Below are 27,441 nucleotides of genomic sequence, written 5' to 3'. Positions count from 1 at the left end.
AAGTACTGCTTTGATCTTATATTGCTGTCAGTTGTTTTGAAGCATTTCCTGTCATTATAACATCGTTACTGCCATCTGTTTTTTTCGTCAAAATCGTTGCGCCACAGCCTCCAAGATGCGCGATCCATGGCCAGTCTCCTTGAACAGCGTCGTGACCTCCAACAATTCGAGAGCTTGAAATCGAAGGTGGATTGAAGGGATCAGGGCAATGCAAGCCATGTTCAATGTGAGTCGCTGTCGTGTCGTGTGAAGGATCGTAGCCATCACTGACTTGAATGCGAAAACCCGACTTTTGTTCCGACCAATCGGAATGAAAACGAAGATGAACAGACGGCTCTTGAAACGAAATCATTCCCGAGCGGTATCCCTTAAAATTTAAGTGATTGTTTTGTTAGAAAAAGACGGGGATATACATGAATTGACTCGAGATTGTCACCATTTTCATCTGAGAAGTCGAGGTAATCGTTATCTTCTTCGGTATGGAAATCGATGAACTGGAAAGTTAGTCCATCGCTGGAAGAATGGAAGACTTTGGAACAATCCGTGTTATGAGCGTAGCTCTCCGGGTAGTTTGGAGACCTTCAAACTTCGTCAGGTAAAGTTTTCAATGATAACACACCTGATATCGATAGGTGAAACAACAGTGTTATCGTGGCTGCCAGAACAAATATTACTGGACGATGTAGAGACGTATCCATCAGTGACTTGGATGTGAAAGCCAGTTCTTGTCACACCACCATCGGATGTAAAATGAACTCCGACTGACGGTTCTTGGAAAGAAAGTGTGTCGGAGTGACCACCCTTAATGGAAAATTTAACTTATAAATTCGTTGATAAAAACTTACATCGAGAGTAACAAGATTGTCTCCATTTGAATCTTCAAAGTGAACGTAGTCGAAGCCCACCTCGGTGTTGAAATCGAGGAACTCGAAAGTGAGTCCATCGCCGCTTGGAGAGTGGTAAATTTTCGCACAATCCGTGTTATCATTGTAGTTCGACGGGTAGTTTGGCGACTTGATGTCCAGAGTCGTGTCAACGTCATTATTGAGGTCGCCAGAGCAGATATCATTTGACGATGAAGAGTCGACGCCGCCGTCGCTGACTTGAATGTGGAATCCAGCTGCTGGAGACGAGCCATCAGAGTAAAAATTGAGCTTGATTGATGTCGATTCGATTCCGATACTTCCGACCTCCTGTAAAACAAATGGGTGAGTCATTGATAAAAATCTTCTGAAGAAAACTTACAGTGAGACTTTGAAGAAGGTTTCCATGTTGATCAGAGAGCCAAACATTATCGTTATTATTGACATTGAGGTCGAGAATGTCAAATGTCAGTCCATTGCTGAAAGAGTGAAGCTCTTTAGCGCAGTAATAGAAGCCGTGATAGTTTTCCGGGTAATTTGGAGACCTAAAAGATGAAAAATAAATTCCTTGAAATCAATCAAAAAGCCTACTTGATGTGCATTGTTGACTGAACCCAGCTCTCTGAGGGTTCAGAGCAAATATTGTCCAATAACGAAGGGTCGACTCCATCACTGACTTGAATGTGAAATCCCGAATGAGAAACCGAGCCATCAGAATAAAAATCAACTTGGACTGTTGGCTCTTGAAACGTGACTTTCCCGGAGCGAATTCCCTTAGTTTCAATTTTAGAGTTTTTGGTTTTCTTAAAATAATTCTTACATAAAACGTTTCAAGCTCAGTTTCAGTAAAATCGAAGAAACGAACATAATCGCAGCACAATTCTGTGTCGAAAACGATGAATTCAAAGGTGAGTCCTTCGCCGCTTGAAGAGTGGAAGATTTTGCTACAGTCCGTGTGTTCATCATAGCTGCCTGGATAATTTGGGGATCTAAAATTTAAGACCGCATATACTTGATAGAAAATATCTTACTTGATGTCCAAAGATGATGCGGAATCAACATTGTTATCGAAGAGACCAGAGCAAAGATCAGCAGAGTAGCCGATTGTTGTCGTTGTTTCTTCTGTTGTTGTAGTCGTAGTTGTCGTTGGAGGATCTTCAGGTGGGGGAGGATTGGCACTCATAGCAATGCCTGCTACGATACCGACGATACAGATGATTAAAAATACAATGACAGCGAGAATAATCGGATTCGAGTTTTTCTTTTCGGGCTGCTGCTGAGCAGGAGGTGGAACTAAGAAATGATTTGACATAAATTTGTGGAACCCCCTTTTTCATGTCAAAATACGATTTATCGCTTCGGTTTTTAGGGCAAAAATTTGGACTAAAAAATAAGTTACTAACCTTGAGGTGGTTGCTGTGAGTATACAGGACTTGGCTGTACAAATCCAGGTTGCTGTTGAGGAGCAGCGGCATTTTGCTGCACATTTACGATCATCCTCCTAAAAACCCTTTCTCCGAGAGGGAGGCTCCTTTCAGAGTTTAAAATTTGAACTGACTTGAGATACCCGGAAAATAAACTTTTTTCAAGTGTTCTAGAGATTAACAGAGAAATTTTTGAACTTTCAATTTTTTTGACTCAAAATCAAGCATTCAGTACTTCAACTTTTTCCCTTTTATTCAGCAATTATTGGAAACCAGCTTTTTTCTTCAGTAAAGACTTTGGCTTTTTAGCTTCTTTCAACGATCGTGCCACAGCAATGTCGCATTCGTTGTCTAAAAAAATGAAACAAGCCGCGAACTTCGATGTTTACCGTAATCTCCGAGCATGACAGTCATTTTGAGTCCATTGAAATGATGAAAAATCCAATCTGAAGTGAATCGCAAATCAACTTCTTCTTGATCAATGCTCACAAGTTTGTAGAACATGGATGATTGAGCATTATTGTTGATGTAAAGGAAGTCCCATCCAGGTTCCAAGTCAAGATATTCTTTGAACGGATTCATAACAGTACCATCTTTATCCTTTGTGACTCTTAGAGAACCCCTGGAGGACTTTTTCTGGTGGAAGACTGGCCTTCCTGGAAGACCTTCGGGCCATCTTTGTAAAATAATGCAATGAGTCCCGATGCCTATGTACATATTGATCGCCTTTGTTGACCCGATTCTTGATATTTTCATCGAGCAGTCGTTATAGTCGCCGTAGTTAGATGGAATCCTGAACAATTTTAGAAGATCGCCTTCTTGATACTATCAACTTGATAGTATCAAGGGTAACTCACGTTATTCCAAATGTCTCTCCTTCAGAAATATCGAGGGAGGTGATGTTGCAAAAAGAACTTTCAGTATCTGGATTGTAGGGGAGTTCAGCAAAGCACGGAACATCAAAATCAAAGAAGCCCATTGCCCAATCTTTCACGTTCGAAACATCAGCATAGACGCCGGGATATCCTTCATTAGCACAGCCATAGCCCCACGAAACGACGCCGGTTAAAAAAGGCACTCCATTTTCAGCGCAAATAACTGGTCCACCAGAATCGCCCTGGCAAGAGTCCTTGCCACCATCAACAAGTCCGTCGCCATCATTGTCCAGAGTTCCGGCGCAGAACATGGATTCGTCCAAATTTGAATAGTCAAGATGACTGTTGGCGACGCAATAGTCCTGTGACATAACTGTTATATCGACATCTTGAAGAACAGCGGATCCATACCAATCCCCATAATATAATCCACCCCATCCAGCAACATTGCATTGTTTGCCATGTCCAAAATGACCATCTTTTGGGAGTTTTCTGATGATAACTTTTTATCTATAAATAAGAGACATCAACCCTTTCCTGGTAAACAAGCAGGCTCAAAAACAGCACCAGGAATCGCATTGTCGATTAAATTGGGGACGATCAGAATGCAGTAATCGTGAGAGATTGTTGAGTCATTGTATTGAGGATGGATCTCGTAGTGCAAAATGGGGACAGTGAAGAAGGTACTGTTGTATTCGTTGTGCTTGCCAATGTCGACAGAGCTAAAATATCCACAACAGTGTCCGGCTGTCATAATAACATCGTTACTGCCATCTGCCTTTTTCGTCAAAATCGTTGCGCCACATCCTCCAAGATGAGCGATCCAAGGCCAGTGTCCGTCAACAGCATCTTGTCCTCCAACAATTCGAGAGCTTGAAACCGAAGGTGGATTGTAAGGATCAGAACAGGTCAAGCCACTTTCGATGGGAATCGGCGTTGTGTCAAATGAAGGGTCGTATCCATCACTGACTTGGATGTGGAATCCAGAATAGGTAACCGAGTAGTCGGAATGGAAATGAATGTAGACTGACTGTAATTGGAATGAGATAATTCCCGATTCAACGCCCTTAAAATGATTTGGAGTTAAAAATCTTAAGAAAAAACATACATTCGCGGTTTCAAGAATATCGCCATTCGAATCAGAGAACGTCACGTGGTCGCAGCACGACTCGGTGATGAAATCGATGAACTGAAAAGTCAGTCCATCACTTGAAGAATGAAAGACCTTCGAACAATCCGCGCTATTATAATAGTTGCCTGGATAGTTTGGAGAGCTAAAATGTACGTTTTATTAGATTCGTCTTATTGAAATCGAATCATTTTATTTAAATCGTTCTATTAAAATCGAATGTCAATCATAAACTTACGTGATGTCCAAAGTTGAATTGACGTAGTTGTCGTAGCTGCCAGAACAAATACTTGCAGACTGTGTTCCGACGAATTCATCGGTGACTTGGATGTGAAAGCCGGATCTTGTCACCATGTAATCGGAGTAGAATCGAACTTGGACTGATGACAGTTGAAATGAAATGGTCTCACCAGAGTGATAGCCCTTTTATAAAAAATAGATAAATAATCGACCATTTCAAGAGTAGCTTACGTGAAAATAATCTAGAGTGTTTCCATATATATCGGAAAAGAAAACGTAATCGTAGTTTGTTTCGGTGTTGAAATCGATGAGCTCAAAAGTGAGCCCATCGCCGCTTGAAGAATGGAAAACTTTAGTGCAATCAGCGTTATCGTTGTAATTATTCGGGTAGTTTGGCGATCTAAACTTTCACTAAGAGAAAATTGATATTGCTGATGTTACGTGATGTTCATTGCTGAATCGACGTAATTATTGTATTCGCCATCGCAGATACTGTCAGTGTTTAATGAAGCGTCGACTCCGTCGCTGACTTGTACATGAAATCCATATGCTGCGTAATAGCCATCAGAATAAAAGTTAAACGCGACTGTTGGTGATGATACTTGGATAGTTCCGACGCCCTGTTAAAAATGATCATTTCCAAATCATTAGCAAAAGAAAAAAAACTTACAGAAATACTTTGAATGGTGTTTCCATTCTGATCAGAGAGCCAAACATTGTCGTAAGGATGGATAGCGAAATAGAGAACGTCAAACGTGAGTCCATTGCTTGAAGAGTGGAATTCTTTCGAACAGTGATAGTAGCCATGGTAGCTTTCTGGGTAATTCGGCGACCTGAAGTTTTTGAAGAAAATTGTAAAAAAATACAGCTTACTTGATATCCATAGTTGTCTCAACGTTGTTATCGTAGTTTTGAGAGCAAATATTTTCAGAATACGAAGAGTCGATTCCGTCGCTGACTTGGATGTGAAATCCCGAGTAGGTTACCGAGCTATCCGTAGAAAATTGAACTATGACTGTTGGCTCTTCAAATACGACTGCACCAGTGTACGATCCCTTTAATTAAATTAGCCATTGGAATTTTTTCTACGAATTCTCACGTAAACATAATAAAGAGTATTGCCATTTGCGTCCAAAATCATTAGGTAATCGCAGCACGATTCTGTGTCGAAATCGATGAAATCAAATGTTAGTCCGTCACCGCTTGAAGAGTGGAAGGCTTTGGTACAGTATGCGTTGTTATTATAGCTGTTTGGATAATTTGGAGACCTAAAATTCCAGCATGAATGTAGAGAAATCAAGAGATACGATCAAACGTGATGTCCAAAGACGAAACAACGGTGTTATCGTAGGAACCAGAACAAATATCATCGAAATAGCCAATTGTTGTTGTCGTGGTTGTAGTCGTAGTCGTTGTCGTTGGGGGATCTGTAGGTGTGGGAGCATCGGAACTGGTTCCAATGATGGCGCCAAGACCAAGGACACAGATGAGTAAAAACCCGATGAGACCAAGAATAACCGGATTCGAGCTGTTCTTCTTCGGTGGCTGCTGGGGAGGTTGTGGAACAAAGGAATGATTAGACAGGACTAAAAACCAAATGAATCCTTTATGCTCAAGCAGAGTTGGAAATAAAGTAACATGCTACAATGCTACTACGTACTACCATTACTACCGTCCGATGTAGTAAAATGAATTAATTTACTAAACTACTATGTAACATAGTCTATGTTACTATCCTACTTCTTTTCCAACTCTGTGCTCAAGCGGCTTGAATGATTAAAAACAATATTCTTCAGGTACCTTGATTGGGTTGTTCTGGGTAAAGTCCTCCTTGCCCTGGATAAGGTTGTGAATATCCAGGTTGACTAGGAGGCTCGGCAGCGTTTTGCTGCACATTTATCTGCATCTTCCCGAAAACCGTGTCTCCCGGATGGGGGCTCTTTTGAAACTGACGATAAAAGTACTTTTACTCCTCACAACAAATTTTGTAAGAATGTTCTAGAGACTCTTAGATATCAAGACCGGAAAATCAAACATTCTCCTTTATTAACAAACAGTTATTGAACATTGGTTTTTCGTTTCTTCAATGATTTTGGCTTGCGTGCGTTTTCGAGGGATCTGGACACAGTGATGTCGCATTCGTTATCTAAAAAACTAAGAAGATGTAAGTAAGAAAATAGTTACCGTAGTCTCCAAGCATGACGGTCATCTGAAGTCCACTAAAGCTCGAAATACTGTAGTCAGATGTGAATCGCAAGTCAACATTGTTTTGGTCGATGCTCACAAGTTTGTTGACGATGGATGATTGGGCGTTATTATTCATGTAAAGGAAGTCATATCCAGGCTCCAAGTCGAGATATTCTTTAGGCAGATTCATTAAGGAGCTTTGAAAACTCATAAATGAAAATCATGATTATTTATCAAATAAAATCCGATTCCTATGTACAAATTGATCGCTTTTGCTGACCCAACTCTTGTGATTGTCAATGAGCAGTCATTGTAATCGCCATAATTAGACGGGATCCTTTAAAGTTAAAACTTCATATTATTTCTCTTTTTCGGCTATTATCTTACGTGAATCCGATCGTTTCGCCTTCAGAAATGTCCACTGATTGAGAATTACAAATTGGGCTTTCGCTATCAGGATTGTAGGTCATGTTCGAAGAGCAAGGAATTTGTCCATCAAAAAAGCCCATCGCCCAGTCTTTCACGTTAGAAACATCAGCGTAAACGCCCGGGTATCCTTCATTAGCGCAGCCATACCCCCACGAAACGACACCGGTTAGGAAGGGCACCCCATTTTCAGCGCAAATAACAGGCCCGCCAGAATCGCCCTGGCAAGAGTCTTTGCCACCATCAATAAGTCCGTCACCATCATTGTCAAGAGTTCCAGCGCAGAACATGGACTCGTCCAAGAACGAATCTTCCATATAGCTGTTGGCCACGCAATAGTCCTGCGACATAAGCGTAATATCGACATCTTGAAGTGTATCGGAGCCATAGAAGTCGCCAAAGTTCATGGTGCCCCATCCAGCAACGTTGCACTGTTTTCCCTGACCGAAATAGCTGTCTAAAGAAAATCATAAAAAAATAATTTATAATGAAAGACGTACCGGGTAAGCAAGCGGGTTCATAAACCGCACCAGGGCTTGCGTTATTGATCAAATTGGGAACGATGAGAATACAGTAATCGTGAGAAATCGTATAGTCGTTGTATTGAGGATGGATTTGGTAGTCCAAAATTGGTACGGTGAAGTAGTTGGCGTCGGATTCGCTGTGCTTGCCAATGTCGACTGAGCTAAAATAGCCACAACAATGGCCGGCTTTGAAGATGCTTTAAAGAGCGTTTCTAATTTTCTGAAGGAGAAAAAAGGGGCTTCTGATTCGCTAGAGCATTTCCTGTCATTATAATATCATTACTCCCATCTGCCTTTTTCGTCAAAATCGTTGCTCCACAACCACCAAGATGAGCGATCCATGGCCAATTTCCTTGGACCGCATCTTGACCTCCAACAATCCGAGAGCTTGTGATCGAAGGTGGATTAAAGGGATCGGGGCAGGTCAAGCCACCTTGAATGGGAACTGGCGGAACTGGTGGTGGTGGAGTAAATGCAGGATCGAATCCGTCGTTGACTTGGATGTGAAAACCAGATTGGGTGACCATAAAGTCGGAATAAAAATTTACTTGAACTGATGAGAGTTCGAACGAGATCGGACCATAGTTTGTTTGAAAACCCTAAATATCATTTCAATTTCAAAAAAAGGGTCCGAAAACGATTATTACATCAAGTGTTTCAAGAACATTTCCGTCCATGTCCAAGAAGGTGAGGAAATCGTAACTAGATTCAGTGTAGAAATCGATAAATTCAAACGTTAGTCCGTTGCTTGAAGCGTGAAAGACCTTGGTACAATCAGTGTCGTCATCATAGTCGCTCGGGTAATTTGAAGATCTAAAATATCAGTGTATTCTAGGTCTCAATTCGAAGCTTACTTGATGTCCAAACTTGAAGCAACAGTGACCTCGTTAGCGCCAGAGCAAATATCAGCTTCATAAGGCGACGTTGTTGTCGTTTCTATTGTTGTCGTTGTTGAACTTGTAGTTGTTTGACCACTCAAGATTGCAGCCAATTGATTTCCCATGACAATAACGGCCACAAGTAGGCCGCAGACACAGAGGAACAAAAATATGAGGATACTGTAAAGAACCGAATTATTCTTTTTCGATTCTTGGACGGGGTTTGATGGAGGTTGCATGAAGGAATGATTCGAAAGAGCTAATTTTTCATTTTGTAAGTGGATATTGATATTCGTTTCAACCTTGATTTGGTTGTCCTGGGCTCGTTTGTAAATAATCCGGTTGAGACTGAGGTGCAACAGCGTTTTGCTGCACGTTAAACTGCATCTTTCCCTCTTTTCCTAACTCCCTCAAGGAGGCTCCATCGAAACTGAATACCAAAATCCTTTAACCCCCATAAAAACTTTTGTAGTCAGCGTTCTAGAGACTCCTTATCAAATATTTTTATGCCGGCGAAAAAATCATTGACCCAGAAAATATGTTTTCTCTTGAATTCTTCATAAGTCCCCCCTGCTGCCCTCGGAATTATGTCCACTTCTGGGCCGCATTATTATGAAATATTTACCAAATACCGACCGGTTCTTCTCAAGTACAACACCGGAACCACAGCGTCTAAACACCACTTTGTCTAAGCTTCTTTATTTTTCCCAAGCTGAGCTTTTTTCGTATGCAAAGTCTAAGAGGCTTACGGGTGAAAACGGGAGCGCTCCAAAAAGTCACGTGAGAAGAATTTTGGCATATTTTTTCATGATTTTTTATATTTTATTGGAAAACGAAGATTATAATGAAGTGTGGCAGATAATAAATGAAAGTGCATTTTTCAGACTCGTTTTTACGCGGGAGATGATCCCAATTTTTCTTTTGCAAAATGCTCACCGACAATTTTCCCGTCTCTATAAATGACACGTTTATGCAGCCCCTTAGGTGCTTTGTTTCTTCGTGAATAAGACTGTCCTCCGGAGGAAGAGGGCTTATTGTTGGATCCAGACATCTGAGGTCTTCTTTTGGGCGATGCAAAGTAAGGTCGTTTACGGATCAACCTTGGATTTGAGTACTGGGTCTTGGGTGTACCTCTCCTCACTGTTGGGGCCGTCGATTGGTCTTTTGGTTTGGCCTGTTTTTTAGTTGGAGCTTCTGTTGGTTGTGCATTGTTTCCTTGTCTTGGTGAAGATGACTGTCTTCTGGAAGAGGAAAAGGGCTTATTGTTGGATCCAGACATCGACGGCCTTCTTTTTGGCGATGCGAAGTAAGGTCGTTTTCGACTTGACCTGGGACGCATGTAAGTCTTGGGTGTAGTTTTTTTGACTGTAGGGGCCGTGGTCTGGTCTCGTGGTTTGGTTTCCTTTTCAGTAGGCGGTGTTGTTGGTGGTACAGTGTTTCTCTTTGACGCTTGTTTCTTGTTAAAATTTTTATTGACTTTTGATGAAAATATTTCTTCTCACCTCATCGAAGGAATTCTCGCACTCGGTTCCATACCAACCATCATTGCATTTGCAGATGCTGAAGACCATTGTCGGCTGAGTGATTCCTTCCTCCCTGATCGCCTCCATGAAGCATTTTCCATTTTGCGAGCATTTTGGAATATTGTAACAAGCGCCTCTTCGGAAGAACCTCTTGTCATTTGCCGGTTTCGAAGGATCGAACTGAAAAAATGAAGAGATTTGACGAGAAATCTTATTGATTTTTGGTTTACCGGTGGGCAGCCAGAAGGTCGATGATCTTTGAAAAACTGGAGAGGGTAATGATGAGCTTGGCATTGATTGAGGATGTAGTATTCTGTCTCCCGAACTCTCCTAAAATAATAAATTGCAAAAAAAGACTGCGAAAATCATACTTTTCTGAATAAGTATTCGTCATCTTTTTCGAGCAATCATCGCCTCCAAATCCATGATCGCACTTGCAAAACACGAAGACAGTTTTTTGATCCAAAGCTCGTTCCTTGTCGAACCAATTCGGAACAGATGCGCACTGGCCATTTTTGCTACAGTATTTGAGATCCCGGCAGTCGCCCTTTTTGAATTCCTCCACTTTTATCGGTGCCTTTGAGAGATCATTCTAAACTTTCACTTTAAAAATCACTCGATTTCAATAAAACTATTTCGCACCTCTTTGCAATTGCCCCAGGTTGGTGCTTTGATTCCCTTCTGCAGCTGATACTGATATGCTTGGCAGTGGGTCGCGAGAAGATGGCGAATTTTGTTAGGAAACTGCTTCGCCGCTCTCGCTTTTTTCACGTCATCGGGAAGTTCTCGCTCGCTATAATGCCTGATTTGCTTCTCGCAGTTGTCCCCTCCCCAGTGCTTTTTACAAACGCAGAATGAAAAAACGTATCGACCATTCATTCTTTTTTCTTTTCTTCGGTCGATGAAATTGGGCAGCATTCGGCATTGACCACCATTCTGGCAATCGCACCTTCCTTCTTTGAACATGCTTGGTTTTAGCGGCTCGTTGGATAGATCTCGCTAGAATAAGAGTTAGAATTGATCAAAAGGTTTAACTTTGGATATGGGGGGCGGTCCTTGACTCAAGGGGGTTAACTCAAGGCTCACTTGTGATTGGCTGGTAAACGAAATACCGGCCTCTGATTGGCTAAGAGGATCCCCGATCCCCCCAAGACCCAAGGAGTCCCCATTCAGGTAGGGGCCCTAACCAAAACCCTAGAAACAAAGAAAGCACTTACTTTCTTACAGTCACCCCATGGAGGCGCAACGACATTGTACCAAAGTTTCCGTTCAAAAGCTTCGCATTCGGAAACAAACAAAAATTTTGTCCCTGAAACTGCTTGTAACAATAAAAGGCCCGTAAGCACAAATCTCTTCATTTTTGTTTTATTCTGATGCATTTCTTCTCCACCCAAACAACTATACAACTCCATCTAGAAAGAAAAAAGCGCTAGAATAAAAAAAAATTGAATTGAGCCGGTCTTGAAATGTCAGAAGAAGCGATTGTCTTCAGAAGCTCTTTGCCAAGAACTTTTGCTTTGCGGTTTTCACGTTCAATAAGTTTGGTTGAGAATCCGCCGTCGGAAAATTCGTTTTGCGTAATGTTTATTTGATCAGCTTTGGTTATGCGAGCGGGATTAGATCAGACGAGTCTTGTTCTTTAGCTTCAATAAAAACATTCAGCCGACCTCTCGTTTCTCCAGGATTGACGTAAATTGGGGATTAGGCGAGGTTTGTTTTGGGCGATTTTACTTAGAACTTAGGGTAGGGAATACTGTTTTCACGGGGGAAAACAAAAGAAAAGCAGAAATTTCTTTGAACAACTCGTGAATATAAAGAACCAATAAATAATTGATAAGGCTTGTGTGTTCTCAAAGTTGTCAAGCCCGAGACAGTATCTTTATAAATATGAGCATAACTGTCGTCACCAGAGATCTGAAGCGTATCGAGAAAACTGTCACCTTTCCTGGCAAGCTTTGGGCATGTTTGGGTCTTTGATTTCATAATCCTTGCTGCACCAAACCAAGTGTCAAAAATCTCGAATTTCTCAAATGTCAAAGATCCATGTTGAGATTTTATTTACGATTTTGCTTCGCTATGTTGGTGTTTTTTATATCGGAAATTCGGTGTTTTCGGATGAAAGAAGGAAAGAGTCCTTTTTTCAAAAATCATAAAGAAGATTCACAATAGAGTGGCTGGAATTTTAAAATTTAAACCAGCTTCGAAGTTAACTCGCTTTTGCATAGATTTTTCCGGAATTCAGTTAAAATTTGAACTTCATGATTAAAAAAACTCGAAAAAGATATTTCACTTGCTCAAATAAGTACCAAATCGGATGCGAAAATGTTTGCTTCAATAAGTACGAGCCATTTTCGTTCCATCGTTTTTGTTTTGTCCAAATTGTCATGACGTGTCTTCCTTTTATCGTTTTTGTCACTATCAATTTGCATATCAGCTTGTGGGTTTCGAAGAAGAAGAAGGACAAGCAGCGATTTTTACGAAAGCAAGAATGGTTTCGATCGAAAGGTAAAGCAAAAAACAAAGCCTGAAATTTGATTCAAAATAGAACCGGTGGAATGGGAGGATGTTGAGGAGAAAAAATCGTGGTTCAAGTACCCGACTTCTGGTGCTGAAAGATCGATTTTTCAGACGAAGATTTATATAGCCTTGGTTTTTCTAAGGCTCCTTCTGGAGATCGCTTTCCATTTGGTGTTTTTGAAGATTTTTGCTTGGAAATATTCTGACTGTAAGTTTTCTAAAAACGTCATAATTTGCATTTTTGTTGATGCGAATATGAACTTTCGCCTATTTTTCATATCGATAATAAAATCACATTGATATTAAAAATTGTACCCATGAACTGAGACCCATAATTGTAATATATGTTAAGATTATGATTGTAAAACTGAAGAATGCAAGACAGACACCATGCGATGTTGGATCTCCCGGCCTACAGAAAGAAATCTCTTCAAGCAACTCCACAAATACATCAACATCTTGATGATCACCATCACTTCCATCGAACTGATCCTGTTAGTATTATGCTGCGACATCAAATGCCCAAATTTCATTCTCAAAAATCAAATCACAACAGGCGGCAGAACTCTCAGCAGTCCCCCTTGGCAGCGGGAATTTCAACGATATCATTGGTAAAGATTTTTTTGCTCATTGAAATGTGCATTTTTCTAGTTGCGTCGGGGATGATTCATCAGAAATCGAAGGGTTGGAAAATCAAGAACTTGAAAATATTTCGATGTCATCTTCTTCTCCTGCGTAGTGATGGATTTGAATAAATTATGTAAAGGCGTGTTATGTTTCTTAAAAGTTCGGTGATATCACCGCAAGTCTTGTACATTATCATATCAGTCATGGTAGGGTGGCTTGATAAGGTTACCTTGAAAATGGCGACGCCGTGAAAGGGTGATTTTGTACAATTTACATTCAAGTTGATTTCAAAACCTTCAATTTTCAGCAATTTTCATCGTAAAAATGAACATTGAAAGCGTTTTTTGTCCACTTATTCTAGCGCGGCAAATTCATCCGGACTCAATCTCCTAATCATTTATCTAGAACCGTATCATCTTCAAACGAATTATGAAATGACTATCTCAAGCTCAAGTCTTCAGGGCTTACCTTCCCAGAGGCGCTTGAATACCAGGAATCAGTTGCTGTTGCTTTTTCAAAGAAGGGGCATTTATCTCTAAGTGGCGGAGCAATTTTTGAATACGGATATCTTTCGTTCGCGTAATTGGATATTTTGTCGCTCGTGTTTTTCCTGAAAAAATACTGTAATGATCGAAAACGCTGAATAAGAACCCATCTATCCGGAAGGCTTTTGGCCAAGATCCAATGCTGAGCCCCCTCAGCAGAAAAACGCGGCCCGAAGTTCCTTACTTGCAAAAAATCAGAGAAAGGATAAGCAACAACCTTTATAACTTACTAAAGTTATAAACTAGTTACTAAAGTGACTCCTGTTGACGGAAACGTAGGTAAAATCAGGCAAAATAACGGGTTGTGACACGATCACATTGACCAGGGTGTAGAATTTTTGTGGCCACAAATCTTGCCGTATTTTTGAGAAGAGAGAGGCTAAAAGAAAACTCGGAATTTTCTGACTTCCAAAAACAGAAGGTAGGACCCTTAATTCTTTATGTTTGACAGTAATCAGAAAAAATCATGATTTCTTATATTAAAATTTTAATAAAGAGATAAAAATTCGAAGAAAAGAGAAAATAAAATTTCAAAATTTTTATTATAGTTTTTAAATTTTTTTTCTAAGTAATTTTTAACTTTGTAACTACAAGCGTTTTCTGGCGTTAAATTAAATCAAATGCGGTTCTTAGCTCGGCTTGTTAGCTTTGCTCACGTTAGAGCGCTGCGATCCGGTGTTGGGTAATCTTGGGCGCGGTGCTACTACACCGCCAAAGGTGCGGTGCTCCGCTAAAAGTGCGATTCTGGGGGGCGACGTCGATTCCAGAAATTTTAGCAGCTCGGGCAGATACTAGACTACCGGAGCGCGGGGCCGACCGACCGCGCGGTTCGAAAACGCGCCGTGAAGATTAAAGCTATTAAGGGAACACCAGCCATAACAAAAGGAAATTGAGAACATTAGCTAATTGGGACCGAGATTTGCTCATTGAGCTGATAGAAAGCTGAAGTTAGGAACAAGGATGAGGTTTTAACCTATTTAAATAGACGCCAGAATTTGCCACAGGGATCAAAAGGATGAGGATAATTGGCAGATTCCTTGGGTAGATCGGATAGACCAAAATCAAGAAATGCCTTATGTAACAAAAGTTATGTTTCTGCTATTTTTTGTAAGATAAATCTTTAAATAAAACTGGTACCAAAGTCGACGTAGACACTAAGATGTTACGCTTATAAATCTCGTCTGGTGAATTTTTTTAATTACAAATGGATTATCATTTTATTGAGTATAATGGTTTTCGTTATTTCTTAAAAATGATCTAGAAATTTATCAAATAAATTATTTAGGTAGGGATTATCCCTACCTTTAAATTGTTTCATCAAAAATGAAATCTGAAGGATATTTTCTTTTCTTAAAACTAACAAGGGCATTGAATATGAAAAGAAAGAACATTCAGAATGTATTTATTCTTGACATGAATAATTTCTTATGATTCGGCATCAATATTTATGCGTTTTGTTTGAATAATTGTTGTTTATATCTTTTCGGGTTGACTTCGTTAATAGATCATATGATTTTGTATCGAACGTTTTCGTTTATTGGATAAACTTCATCAGGATATTTTATGTTGAGAGAGCAGTGTGAAATTGCTAATTGTTGTTTAATTTTTCTCTACCAATTTCAATTTGTTTTTCGGTTAATTTCGATACTTTTATCTGTTCATGTAAATACCTTAGTGTGATCTAACAATCCTTTGCGAGAAGTAAAAACGCCGAGAACGACAAAAGCTGATTGCAATTTGTTTGTTTCGGCTGAACTCGCAAATCTGAGTGGGCACCTTGCGCAAGATTGTTAAGACTTTTACTTATGTAATGAGCACTGTGAGAAACTGGGTCTAAATTGTACCACACTCGAGAGCAAGAAATCGTGAATACTCGCTCACCCGCGCGCGCCGCCGCTCACTAGCGTCACCTAGGCCGTTCAATCGATCGCTGATCGTTCAACCAAGGGACCTCATCAGTTGGCGAAATCCGTGTGTTCGAAAAGGCACGAAAAGACTGAAATTACGTCGAACAATTTCGTGTTCCTTATCAACCACTTTCAACACCCCGTATATCCCTTTTTGTTTCTAAGTCAAGTGTGGGAAAGCGCTCAGAGAAAAAAATCTTTCAAGAGAATTCTTTACTTCATAAATTTTTAACCAAATTTTCGATTTTGAAATTAACAAGGAGTAGCTCAAAATTTTGATCAAAAAGCTTAGTGGAAAGCATAAAAACTTTACGAACTAGAATCGAAATCTAAGTCTAGATAACAATTTATTGAGGACCTGGAAATTCCTTTCGCAATAAAAAGTTGCTGTTTTCCGCTCATTTTCATCATCATTTTGGGTACTCTTCTATCATTATCACGAAATTTAAAGCCCTTTGAAAACAACAAGGAAATCATTTTTATAGTCAACAGTTGCTTATCCCAAAAAAGTCAATTCTAATCAATCACATCACAAAAACATCATGAAGATCCAAGCATCCCTCCTCGCCGCGCTCACCGCGCAAAACCGTAAGTAACCGTCCGCTTTTCTCTAGCGCCCTCCACGCAAAACCGCGCTAATTCAAAAATTCTAGAAGTGGAAGCTTTCTGGAATCCGTTCTCAATGTTCACACCATCCACACAGACACAATCTAAGCCCATGCCCGCTCAGATCGTCTCTGTCGAAGATCCTTTGTGTCAAGATGATTTCCTCCGTTGTAGCTCGTGGAAACACGCCTGTGGTGTCAAATCGATCGATAAAATTTGCGCCAAGACTTGTGGCAAATGCGGCGGCGTGTCTTCAGTCTCTCAACAGTACCCAGCCCCAGCTGCTCCAGTCGTTCAAGTTGCACCAGAACCAGTCGCTCAAGAACCAGTTGAAGAAGCTCCAGCTGCACCAGTCTTTGTCGATCCAGTTCAACAAGTCATGAACTCAGCAGTCTTCAGAAAGCCCGCATACAACTTCTTCCCGCGACCAGTTCAGCAGATCCAGCCAGTTCAGCTCGCTCCAGTTCAGCCAGTTTTCCAGCCAATCTACCAGGTCCCAGTCTACCAGGCTCCAGTTCAACAGACCTCTTGCGCTGATAAATTCTCCAGCTGCTCTGCTTGGAAATCAGTCTGTAACAACGCTTCTATCCAAAACCTTTGCCCTGGAACTTGCGGCCTTTGCGGCACCCAGGTTCAAATTCAGCAACCCGTTCAAGTCCAACAAGTCGCTCCTCCCGCTCCTGTTCTTCCAGCAAAGCAAGCATACCTCACTCCCTTCGATCGTCCAGCTTTCCCTCGACCAGTCGAAGAAGCTCCAGTTTTCCAACAAATTCCAGTTGTTCAGACCCCCGTTGAGAAACCAGCTTTTCCCGTCGCTGCTGTTGCTGAGTGCAAGGATAAATACAATAATTGTCAAAAGTTCCGAGACCAGTGCTCAAACAGAATCATCCTGAACGTCTGTCAAAAGTCCTGCGGAGCCTGTGCTTCAGTTGAGTACACTATGCCTACTATGCCACCAACCATGGCACCAACAACAACCACCACTACTACCACGACCACTACTACTACCACCACTACTACTGAAGAGCCAGAAGCTAGTGGAAACGGTGCTCCCTGGGAGAACATCGAGTAAGACAAGTTCCTCTAGAATTTTTTCTAAACAATAATTTCAGAGAAGAAGCTATTGAAGCTCCAAAAATCATCGAACCAACCTCCACTACCAGCACAACAACCACCACCGAGCCAATGACAACGACGACACCAGAGGAAATCACTGAAATCGTCACCGAGTACCCAAGCGGCGAAGGCCCAGTCCCAATTCCAGCAGAAGAGAATTCAACTTGCAAAGATTTTATGATCAACTGCGAGGAGTTCTCCCAGAATCAGTACCGATTCTGCTCGATGACTCCCGAGGATGCGCTCTTCAGCGTTTTCAAGGTACAAACAATCAATTTCGAAAAGATAATAATTTTGAATCTCTAGCCAATCATGGAATCTTGCCGAAAAACTTGCGGTTTCTGCGACCAAAACGCTGCCTGTGCCGGACTTGTCGACTTCTGCCACGAAGAAGAAGTGGCTGCTACTTGCCCTGGCACTTGCAGAGGTCTTGAACCAATGGAATTTTAAGGAGACCCGACCTCAACAACCTCCTTTTTGTAAATACGGCCTTCAATTCATTTCCGCTTCAACTCACTAACCTGTCGATGACACAAAAGCTACAAACATGATGATGAACATAACGAACCTTTCAAATTGACCCCACGTGACCCTCAGCCGAGCAAAACTGACGTTCCCTGTGGCCAAAATTGATCCAGAAGTTCTAGTTTCCAGCGAATTTTATCTTCGGTTAAGTATCTTAACACTTTTAGGTAAATTCGACGAATGCTCTTTGTAAATACCTCCACGATGCTGAGAAAAAAAAACTGATGATGATTGAGCTCATGACTTCGCTCTCCCGAAAACTGAAAATTCCAAAAAACATCATCGTCGCTTACAAAAAAACGCTTACAACTATCAACAGTAGAGAGCACTGGCCGCCCACAATTTCGCCAATGTTGAGGCCAGCTGCCCGATCTTCTGTACTCGTCACCAATACTATTTTCAATTCGACAGGACTCCCAAGCCCCCTCACCAGCTTTGCTATTTCCAATTGGCCCATAGTCAGTCCATAAAAATGGAATTGACACGCGGCGAGAAATTTTCTCGATGAAAAACCCATTCCGCCAGCGTTATTTTTCCCTCAATTGAGTTCTAGGACTATTTTTCAACTCGTGCTTTTCAAACTCCATCAACTTTTCTTTTGGTGTCCCCTGGCCGGTGTCATAGCTGAACTAAGCCACATATCTCACCCGCCATGGTCCTCGGATCTCTCTCTTACCCGCTAGTACTCGGTGCCAGTCGGCTGCCTTACATCCTCTCCATCGAGATTCACCGCCAATGCAACGCCGCCAACATAATTTCCTCACTCGCCTGAGCAAAATAGGACCTCAAGTTCGCCAGGGAGTCAGGACCGGCTGGCGTGGAGCTCGTGCGGCGCCCGTTTTTCGAAACCGGGTGTTCTTGATTTTCACCGTCCCGGTTTGAGAAGTGACCAAACTGTTACGTGGGACACAATTGTTCGCCATGCGACCCTATCTTTCGATCTCTTGGGGCCTAGCGTGAATGCACAGGGGTTTCAAGGGCGCCCTAAGTCTGCGGCTGGGGTACCCTTAAATCTGATGCGGACATAACTAACGGATACTTTACTACCTTTTTCGAGTAAGCCTTTTTTCAGCCCTCGGGGTGCGTCAAGTTTGGTACGCGCCCCGGGGCAAAGAGGCTTTTAAAGTTTGACAGAGAGTGATTTTTTCGCGTTTTTCTTGTTCACTCTGTGTGCGAGAGGATTAGTATAAAAGCCGGCCACTGAGTTTAGCACCCCTCCTTTACGGCTCTCTTTTCTTACAGTAGTCGTATTGAGTAAATAACCTGGCCCCGGTGTCGCGTAAAAAACAGGCCGTTATTTTATGTTTTGTATATTTTAACTTTCAATGTTTCCCCTTTGAGGAAAATGTTTGGAACCAAAAGGAGATAGTCGAAAATGGTCGGGACGCGAAGGGGTCAAACTGTCGATTATTTTTGCTTGAATAAACAGACAAATTTTGTTGAATGAAATTATAAATCACTCTTTCTTGTTCTCTCTTGCAGGAATTGAAGGAGGTTCAAAGAAGAAGTGCTCTTACGCAAGTTTGTCAAACAAAACTTAGGAATTTCAATTTGAAAATCTGGAACTTTTAAATTTTTGAACAGCACTTGAAATTTTCGAACCTTGATCGATAAGCCTCTAGCTTTGTTTTTTATTGGAAACAAGTGTGGAATTTCTTCATGGATAAATGATTCTAGCACAAGATCGGATAGGATAGGATTTACAGATTTCCTCGTTGAAGTTGCTCGAGCTCGATGGCGGTGAAGAGGGCCTTGAAGTTTCCAGCGCCGAAGCCGTTGTGATTCGCTCTCTAGAATAATGTCTTTACAAACCATAAGCTTGTAAGTCTAATATTATGTTCATGATTATAAAGCAATGTCAATTCGAGTCCTTAATATTAGCCGCTAGAACTACTACATAAGCATGAATACGTGTTGTCTTTTTGGATCTAACCTGAATAATTTCAATAAAAAGCGTCGGTCGATCCTGAACAGGAAGCGTAAAAATCTGCAGAAGATATCCATTGTCATCATAGTCAATTAGAATGTTTTGCTCTTCAATCGCGTCGAGGTCCTCCTTGATGACGCACTTAGAATTGGCGAGATTCTCTCGCAGCTGCTTGTAGTAAGTCGAAGGTGGCACCAGGAACTTCATGCCGCGAGCTCGTAAGCCACGGATCTAAAAATAAATTAATGAGAGGTGTGTCAAACTTGAGAAGAGGGTCTAAAATCAAAAAGTCCTCCCGAACCGGGAATCGAACCCGGGCCGCCGGAGTGAGAATCCGGAATCCTAACCCCTAGACCATTCGGGACTTGAGAAACTTTGTAATGATGGGAGCCAGACACAGGAATGGGTACTGTAAGACTTACTGTAGAGATGATATCGTGAGATCGAATAGCGATGTGTTGGACTCCAGCACCGCCGTTGAATTCGCAGTATTCTTGAATCTGGGACTTCTTCTTCCCAGGAGCAGGTTCGTTAATAGGCAACTCGACGCAGAGTTCAAAAATTTATGATGCTAATTTCATGAGATTTCGAGTTTAGAACATTGTAATAAATTTTTGGAATACAACCTATTCAGGGTTGAATATTATAAATAAAATGTCTTCTACGTGTTTTTGATGGAAAAAACTATAAACAATTTTATAAGATTAAGGTTATGGTCTCTAGAAGTCTTTCTCGAACTTTGGCTTAATATTTTCGTCGTAGCTTGCGACGACTGTACTGGCGAGGGCTGAGTATTCTGTGTGCATCATTGAATCATCGACGGACCAGAATCGGTGGAAGAGGAGGTTAGTTTCGTACCACTGGGTAACGGGCTCCATACCCTTGTCAGGCTGGTTGCCGACCACGTGGTCGATGAATTCGAGGTTGATTGGCGACCTATTAAAATTTTACTTTTTGTAACAAACACTATAATCAATGACCAATTCAGCAGGCTAACTTTATGAGAACAGGTTAAGCTTATGGTAGATCAAGATTATCAAATAAAAACGAAGTAAAAAAGCCCAAATGAAAAATTCGATTATTTATATATGGTCTTTACTTATCATAATATTATCTCGTTTATTGCAGAAGCTTTTCGCCTTTCGGCATCATCAGTGCTTTAGAGACGCAAAGTTGTATTTACGTAAAGAGATACAACTTTGCGTCTCTAAAGCACTGATGATGCCGAAAGGCGAAAAGCTTCTGCAATAAACGAGATAATGTATTTAATACTCGTCAACTTTACGATATTATCATAATATGTTTAACGTACATTTTAGCAGCGACTGGATCAACACGGTAGTTCTTCATTTCCGAAGCAAACTTGTATCCTGGAAGATGTCTATCAGCTGGATATTTCGATCGATCAATGAGGGTGTGGCACACGTCGCCGTAAGTCTGCAAGACGGCGGTTCGAATTGATCCGAACTCGTCGCTGATTGTCTCGGGCTCGGAGACTACGATAGCGCCACCTTCTCGGGCTTTCTCAATCAAGGCGTCGACGTCTTCGCAGTTGAAGGCGATATCTTGAATATTATTTGAGATTATGACAACACAATTTTGAATAATCATAAACATGACAGTCTACAAAATGAAAAAAATAAGACTTCACTAAATGAGTTTTTCAGAAAATATGAAAGAACCTCTCAAATAGACGATATATGGTCTCTGTCTTCTCAATATATACCTTTGACACCATCAGCATGAGTCTCTAGAAACTTCCCAAACTCCTCATTTCCCGGCTGCAGTGCCGATTGAAACTCAAAAACGACATCATTCTGCTTGATCACATGCGAGCAAATGTCTCTCGAACCAGTCTCCAATCCTCTGTAGCACCACTCTTCAAAGCCAAATCGAATGCAATACCACTCGGCCGCTTGTTTCGCATTTCCGACCCAGAAAGTCAGGTGGCCGAAGTTGTTGAGTTTGCCTTTTTCGTGGCGGGCACCCTTGTCGGTGTATTTGACGCCGATTTGGGAACCGGCGATGACTTTTTCTTCGGCTTGTTTGGCCTCGATCTCGGCTTTCTGAAAATTTTTCATTCTCTTTTTTCGATCTTTCTTCCTACCTCAGTCGCATCAACCATCTTTTAAAAACAGGATTTCTGCTTCTTTCTCACTTTCGTTAAAGAAGTTCTGAAGAGACTCAATTCAGATTTTTCAGAATCATCCGCCGACCCGCCCAGGACACATCCTACTCCATAAAAAATGATCGCCCGAAAATGTATAATTTTAATATCGTTCGATTCTGATGATGAGCAGCCTCATAAATTAGTAGCGCGCTCGCGATTCGGAATTGCGGTATTTCTCAGCAGTACCGGATCGGGTGGTGAAGAAGATGCCGCTGAGCTATTAAAAAAATGAGCTGATTACTGTCTAATCCGCCTCAGTACCGCGTTGATCCCGCGAAAAAGCCATTTTTTTCGCACCCTAAAAATTTCACCTGAAAAATTTCGATCTGCTGAGCAATTTGCAATCAACCACCCTTTTTTACTTTTTCGAGGTAAGATTCTGTTTGAACATACAGTTAGCGAGAAAACAGAAGTGATTGATGAAGAGAGCTTCGTAACAGTAATGAGAGTCGACTAATTCTTTTCAATCAGTGTCAATCGATTACGGAAAAACTCCTTGAAAACGCGCCGGCGGTCATTGCATCCGATCACTTTCAAATTATCCTGCGGCTAACTGTATTCGCATTTTACAGTTTCTGAGAGCTTGAAAAGAAGACAAAGAAGAAAACAATCATGGAGATTTCAGAGCTCAAAACTGATGCTCTTTACCTAGGTAAGATTTCTTTCTAGAGCAAAAAAAGGGATGAAAGGGGCTCGATAATTCTTCCTATTTTTCATCAAATAAATTTCTAGAGCAAAGTGGAATGCTGTGCTATACTCCGACTATGGGAATGCCAACTGGCTTTGAGCTATCTCGCTTTGGATATCCACCGAATTTTCCGATTCCAGAGCCGATTTCAACCGCAAATTCTTCGGTTAGAATTGATGGAAGCCCGCCACCGAGTATCAACGACAGCTTTTCGTCGGGTTTTTCGCATGATTCTTCTCCAGGAATTGATTTGAGAAACCATAAAATAACTTTTATGGAAATTGTATAAATTTTTCTTACTGGATAGAATTGACGATCTTACCATATTTTTACCAATTTGCAAAAATTCCGGAGGTCCATTGGTTCTAGAAAGCAATTTTGATGATTCCATAAAATACAGACCATTTCAATCTATATAATTCTGAATCAAAAGAAAGACACAGTCCAGCTGAACCATTACGTCTCTCCCGAAATTTCTGCTTTTGACCAAATCGAACCTTCCTGGGCACGCGAATACTCCTCCCCTAAGATCGAGCCCGACTACGGCCCCTCCTCACATCCGGACTCAACGGTGGCCCAGTTGGTCGTCTGTGCTTTGTTTGCAACGATTCTGCAAGTGGTCAGCACTATGGGTAAAGCGAAAGGGATGAAAGAAATGATTATCGTTATTCTAGAGTTCCGAGCTGCGAAGCATGCAAAGCGTTCTTCAAGAGAACAGTTCAAGGAGCGATTGACTACACATGTCCTTCGAATAATGATTGTCCGATAACAAAGAGGAGAAGAAAAGCTTGCCAAGCATGCAGATTTCAAAAATGCATTCGAGTTGGGATGCTTCGAGAAGGTATGATATCTTGGACATATGCTTAGACTGAAAGCATTTCAGAGATAGGGCTGTCGAAGACATATTGTCGCTAAAAGTAGATTTTTTTCACCATCTTCAAGATATATAAAATTTGTCCTCATAAAAATTGGCAGTCATGATTATGGTTTATAGGAGTACGCCTTGATCGAGTTCGTGGAGGTCGACAGAAATATCGAAGAACAGTTGGCGATGCAGCTGCTTGTACCACTTCTACTGTTTCCCAAAGACCGATGGAACTTCAGCAGGTAAATTATAATCACCATAACTGCGGCTTTTATAGCCGAGAATTGAATTTTTATTGCCGTTTGCTCATGAATACTGCTTATAATAAATTGGAATTGTATGACCATCGGAAATATCATTCATTTTATTCAGATCGTGGCTCAACTTTTGCAAGCAGAAAGAAAAGTCGCGCCTACTTTCAAGCCTTTGCAACTCGACGTGACAGGCGGATGTGTCAATAGATTTGCCTCTGGCGTGAGGGATCGTCTTCTGAATCTCATTTCTTGGGCAAAAAATGTCCCCGGTAAGAATCAACCGTCAAAAACCTATGAAAAAGACTCCTCAGGATTCTGCGAAATGGCACTTCCGACGCAAACAACAGTCCTCCGAAACGGCTGGCTCGATGCTTTGGCGCTCGACTTTGCTTTCTACTCTCAACCTTCTTCATCCCAATTTTCAAATCAGTATCGAATAGGTAAGCCTGCCTTCTATTGCTGATTTTAGAGCGTTTTCAGTTGTCTCGAAGGACTTTATCTTCTCGAAAGAAACATGCAAAACCCTCGGAATCGAAAAATTTCACGAAGTCATGAAGAAACTCTTACTGTCGCTTTCGGCAGTGAAGCTCAGTAGTAGCGAATTCGTCCTCCTCAAGGTAGATTTTTCCTCTTTTCTATCTTTCAAAAACTCCTTCAGGCATTGTTTCTGTTTGGAACTCTCGAACCAATCGACTCAAAAGCAAAAATGCTCGCCAACAAAGTCACCCGCCTGTTCTCCGAATACTGTAACAGTGGAGCTTCGGTAAAAGAACACCATGTTTCCATTTAAGTAAAACCAGTCTAGGACGATGATAATCGCCTTGGAAGCCTTATGGTTCTGTCGTCTTACGTCAGAGAACTGGCGCTAAATGTTAAGGATCTCCTGCTCATGGCACCTTCTGTCGATCCTCTTGGTAAGCTCAGAGCGAAAATTCTCAAAGCTAAAGGCGATTTTTAGTAAATGAGCTTCTTCGTGGAACCAATGAAAATCTAGAAGCTTGATCTGCCAAAAAAGAACTGTACAAAACTGAAATTATTACTGATTTTTTTATTAAGACCTTGTATTTATAAATTATAATTTTAAGCAGAAATTGTTCAACGATTCTTTAACTCAAAACTTATCAAAAAAAAATTGTCAGAAGAAGATATATTCGGAAGTCAAAATTGTGATTTTGATCAGATAACAGTTATTGCAGCGGTTCAGTTTTGTTACTGTCACAGTCAGTGCTTTTTGATTACATAACCTGAGGTCCAGATCGGAAGAAGCCAAAGGCGACTATACACGAGCATAAGAAGGTAAAGACGGAAAATGCTACCGCAGAGGCGGAAACAGCTGTTTTCAGGTTTCAGGGAGTCGGATTTTTGCTCTGGGATTATCTATGAGAGCCGAAAGATCTGTCGTAAAATCTTGATTTAGCAGCATTTTATTTCAATATAGTTAACAAAAAGCCGTCTATTTTCGAGTTGACTCAAAGCTAGATTATTTCAAGAAGACTAAGAGCCACAAAATATGACAAGAAAGCTGATTAATTAACTGGGTTAAGTTCTAGCTAAGAAATCGAAATAATGATTCCAAATGATTTGACTCTAATCTACTTGAGGGCTCTCTGAAACCTTTCCTCCTGGGTCTACTTTCGACATTCCAATAAATGAAATAATCGTGCAGATGACTGTAAAGACCAAAATCCCAAAGACAAACTTGTTATATGGAGGCGTTGTTGCTAGAAAATCATAACGAGAGAACGGTAAGAGTGACTAACCTGGAGTAGACTGAGCCATGAAAATGATCCCAACGGAAATGGCAAGGACGATGTTGATGAACATGAAGGAAACGGCCCACATCGTATTGGCAGCGCGATCAGTTTGGCTCACACAGGCGGCCACACAATCAACTTCCTCTGTAATTGTGTTTGTCGAATCTAACGCGATTTAAATAAAATAATGACAAGAGAACGACGGACTCACTACTTGCGGTTGTTATGCACAAACACCCGTTTACCAGAACTTTGGTGTGGACATGTTCGAAGTTTCCTTGGAGCAAATCCGACAATTCGGCCCACAAAGTAGGATCTTTGCATTGTTCTTTTAGCTAAAAAAAGGATACGATCTTGAGACACGATTCATGATATATTTACGTCATCTTCTCCTGTCGCTGTCAAAGTCACTTCTTTCGAATAATCGCATTCTCCTGCAACGAGTTTCAAAAAACACAGACAGGCGGCCAAATTTCTCATAATCTTCGAATTTCTCTCGCTCTGAAACAAAAGGAAAGGGTGGTCAAAAGTTGATAGAAATTCGTAGGAAAAAAGCGGTGCACAGAGTTTAACAGTGGTAGGAAGACAAAGCAAGCGCAAATTATGACGAAATCGCTCATTGTCGTAAAAAATCCATCTCGTCAACTTGGAGATGGGTGATTGGGTCGACCGGGAGCGTAAAAATGAGGTTTTAATTCACGGTGACAAATGTTGACAATTTCGCGAAAATGAGCTTTTTCGAAAGAGAAGAAAAATATTTATGAAATGAAACAGAAGCTACTGGAACATGGAATATACTGAACTCTGGCTCGGAATTTCTCTTCAGTAAAAAAATTTTGATTCTCCTAAAAATATAAAAATAAAAGTTCTCTTGGATATCTATGCGTGTGTTAGTTCAAGGTGTCCATTTTTAGCGCAAACAACGGATTGCTCATTTTTTGGATAATGGAAGTGCAAATATGCTCTCTCCTCATTGAGGAGTCCTCAATGACCAGCTCAAAAACAGAAGGATGCAATGAATGACTGTATGAGTGTTTCCCCTTTCCCTAATTTTATAATTCCTTATTCCTAAGATTATAAAAGAATACAATTTTAAAATGAAATCCTGTTATCCTGAACGACGCATTGCAATATAGATTGCGTTAGTAGTTTCATCGATAATTACTCATGAGAATCTACCAGATGATTTCCAACTGCAAATTCTTGTTCTTGAAATAAATGTGCTAAAATGTTTCTTTTGTCAATTTTATTCATCAAAATTCAAGCAGAGAACTGTTATGCAGTCGCTACAGGCAAGGATTGAAGTTCATCAGTTTCGATATTCAACTTGATCTCGAATTTTCATCCCTTTTTTTAGGAGGGCGAGAAGCAGGGCATTATTCAAACGCAACTCAGGTAATTTACTATTTTAGGTGCTTATTTGTGAATTTTTCAGATAGTCGACTTTGCCCGGAACTCACAGTAAGTGTACAAATAGCCAGCATACTAAACAATTCATTCAAGTGTGGTCAAGAAGGGCGGCGACTTGCCTGAGGCGCGTGCTGGGAAAGGGTCGAGGCTACTTTGCTTCCAAAGAGATACAAAGAGCCTGTGGTTTCTTTGGCTGAACCGCGAGGACACCTTTAGAAAATCGTCTCATTTTCAGAATTGAGCTTTTAGAATCGACCACAAATTAAAGCCATACGATCGTTGCGGCAGATGGAAGTGGTGGAAAAGTTGCATTTGTTCTAGGTACTGTTTACCCTCATCACAGTAACTGTATCTTCAGGCGGTCGGTCGGTCGGACAAACCCGGACAGACATCTTCTGTCTTGGAACGAATTATGAGTGGTCAACTTGCGGTGAACTTGTCGATGCACGCGAAGGTCACGT

At 41.1% G+C, this 27,441-nt stretch overlaps 7 protein-coding genes and 1 non-coding gene across 8 annotated transcripts; 2 read left to right on the top strand and 6 right to left on the bottom strand.

Moving 5' to 3' along the window:
- Positions 1-16: 16 nt before the first annotated feature.
- On the bottom strand, positions 17-6,463 carry LOC145701412 (scavenger receptor cysteine-rich domain-containing protein DMBT1-like). Its single transcript, XM_081778631.1, has 11 exons — positions 6,332-6,463; positions 5,847-6,117; positions 5,631-5,799; positions 5,405-5,586; positions 5,202-5,364; positions 4,973-5,151; positions 1,246-1,408; positions 846-1,193; positions 620-801; positions 414-579; positions 17-367 (listed from the first exon to the last, which is right to left on the bottom strand). The coding sequence occupies exons 1-11, from the start codon at positions 6,435-6,437 to the stop codon at positions 17-19; spliced, it is 2,280 nt and encodes a 759-aa protein (XP_081634757.1). The 5' UTR covers positions 6,438-6,463.
- On the bottom strand, positions 2,517-4,645 carry LOC145705020 (uncharacterized). The gene is made up of 7 exons (XM_081782470.1): positions 4,530-4,645; positions 4,271-4,436; positions 3,694-4,228; positions 3,145-3,640; positions 2,995-3,080; positions 2,677-2,853; positions 2,517-2,638 (listed from the first exon to the last, which is right to left on the bottom strand). The coding sequence occupies exons 1-7, from the start codon at positions 4,643-4,645 to the stop codon at positions 2,550-2,552; spliced, it is 1,665 nt and encodes a 554-aa protein (XP_081638596.1). The 3' UTR covers positions 2,517-2,549.
- Positions 6,464-6,577: 114 nt separating the features above from the next.
- On the bottom strand, positions 6,578-11,427 carry LOC145701411 (uncharacterized). The gene is made up of 15 exons (XM_081778630.1): positions 11,287-11,427; positions 10,712-11,068; positions 10,441-10,661; positions 10,300-10,399; positions 10,049-10,249; positions 9,875-10,002; positions 8,849-8,976; positions 8,523-8,805; positions 8,316-8,481; positions 7,909-8,267; positions 7,645-7,829; positions 7,106-7,601; positions 6,978-7,055; positions 6,716-6,915; positions 6,578-6,677 (listed from the first exon to the last, which is right to left on the bottom strand). Exons 1-15 carry the CDS (start codon positions 11,425-11,427, stop codon positions 6,589-6,591), a joined length of 3,132 nt encoding a protein of 1,043 aa, XP_081634756.1. The 3' UTR covers positions 6,578-6,588.
- A 4,281-nt stretch (positions 11,428-15,708) lies between these two features.
- LOC145705615 (uncharacterized) lies at positions 15,709-18,662 on the top strand. Its single transcript, XM_081783103.1, has 5 exons — positions 15,709-15,834; positions 16,180-16,253; positions 16,319-17,339; positions 17,384-17,648; positions 17,694-18,662. The coding sequence occupies exons 2-5, from the start codon at positions 16,208-16,210 to the stop codon at positions 17,835-17,837; spliced, it is 1,476 nt and encodes a 491-aa protein (XP_081639229.1). The 5' UTR covers positions 15,709-15,834; positions 16,180-16,207; the 3' UTR covers positions 17,838-18,662.
- Positions 18,663-19,559: 897 nt separating this feature from the next.
- On the bottom strand, positions 19,560-21,990 carry LOC145705619 (4-hydroxyphenylpyruvate dioxygenase-like). The gene is made up of 7 exons (XM_081783106.1): positions 21,947-21,990; positions 21,566-21,905; positions 21,152-21,404; positions 20,585-20,775; positions 20,262-20,383; positions 19,846-20,070; positions 19,560-19,702 (listed from the first exon to the last, which is right to left on the bottom strand). The coding sequence occupies exons 1-7, from the start codon at positions 21,962-21,964 to the stop codon at positions 19,613-19,615; spliced, it is 1,239 nt and encodes a 412-aa protein (XP_081639232.1). The 5' UTR covers positions 21,965-21,990; the 3' UTR covers positions 19,560-19,612.
- On the bottom strand, positions 20,132-20,203 carry TRNAE-CUC (transfer RNA glutamic acid (anticodon CUC)). The gene has a single exon. It is a non-coding gene; the product is annotated as a tRNA-Glu (tRNA).
- A 1,148-nt stretch (positions 21,991-23,138) lies between the features above and the next one.
- On the top strand, positions 23,139-24,907 carry LOC145705620 (steroid hormone receptor ERR2-like). Its single transcript, XM_081783107.1, has 9 exons — positions 23,139-23,329; positions 23,372-23,538; positions 23,692-23,804; positions 23,935-24,085; positions 24,128-24,256; positions 24,297-24,433; positions 24,475-24,579; positions 24,622-24,730; positions 24,775-24,907. Exons 2-9 carry the CDS (start codon positions 23,526-23,528, stop codon positions 24,816-24,818), a joined length of 801 nt encoding a protein of 266 aa, XP_081639233.1. The 5' UTR covers positions 23,139-23,329; positions 23,372-23,525; the 3' UTR covers positions 24,819-24,907.
- Positions 24,908-25,388: 481 nt separating this feature from the next.
- On the bottom strand, positions 25,389-26,107 carry LOC145705626 (uncharacterized). Its single transcript, XM_081783114.1, has 4 exons — positions 25,952-26,107; positions 25,782-25,905; positions 25,577-25,735; positions 25,389-25,537 (listed from the first exon to the last, which is right to left on the bottom strand). Exons 1-4 carry the CDS (start codon positions 26,048-26,050, stop codon positions 25,404-25,406), a joined length of 516 nt encoding a protein of 171 aa, XP_081639240.1. The 5' UTR covers positions 26,051-26,107; the 3' UTR covers positions 25,389-25,403.
- Positions 26,108-27,441: the final 1,334 nt, after the last annotated feature.

Source organism: Oikopleura dioica, chromosome PAR (assembly GCF_907165135.1).
Source record: "Oikopleura dioica chromosome PAR, OKI2018_I68_1.0, whole genome shotgun sequence".
NCBI classification, from domain to species: Eukaryota; Metazoa; Chordata; class Appendicularia; order Copelata; family Oikopleuridae; genus Oikopleura; species Oikopleura dioica.
Note: the sequence above shows the minus strand (reverse complement) of the source record. Positions and strands in the feature narration are given on the sequence as shown.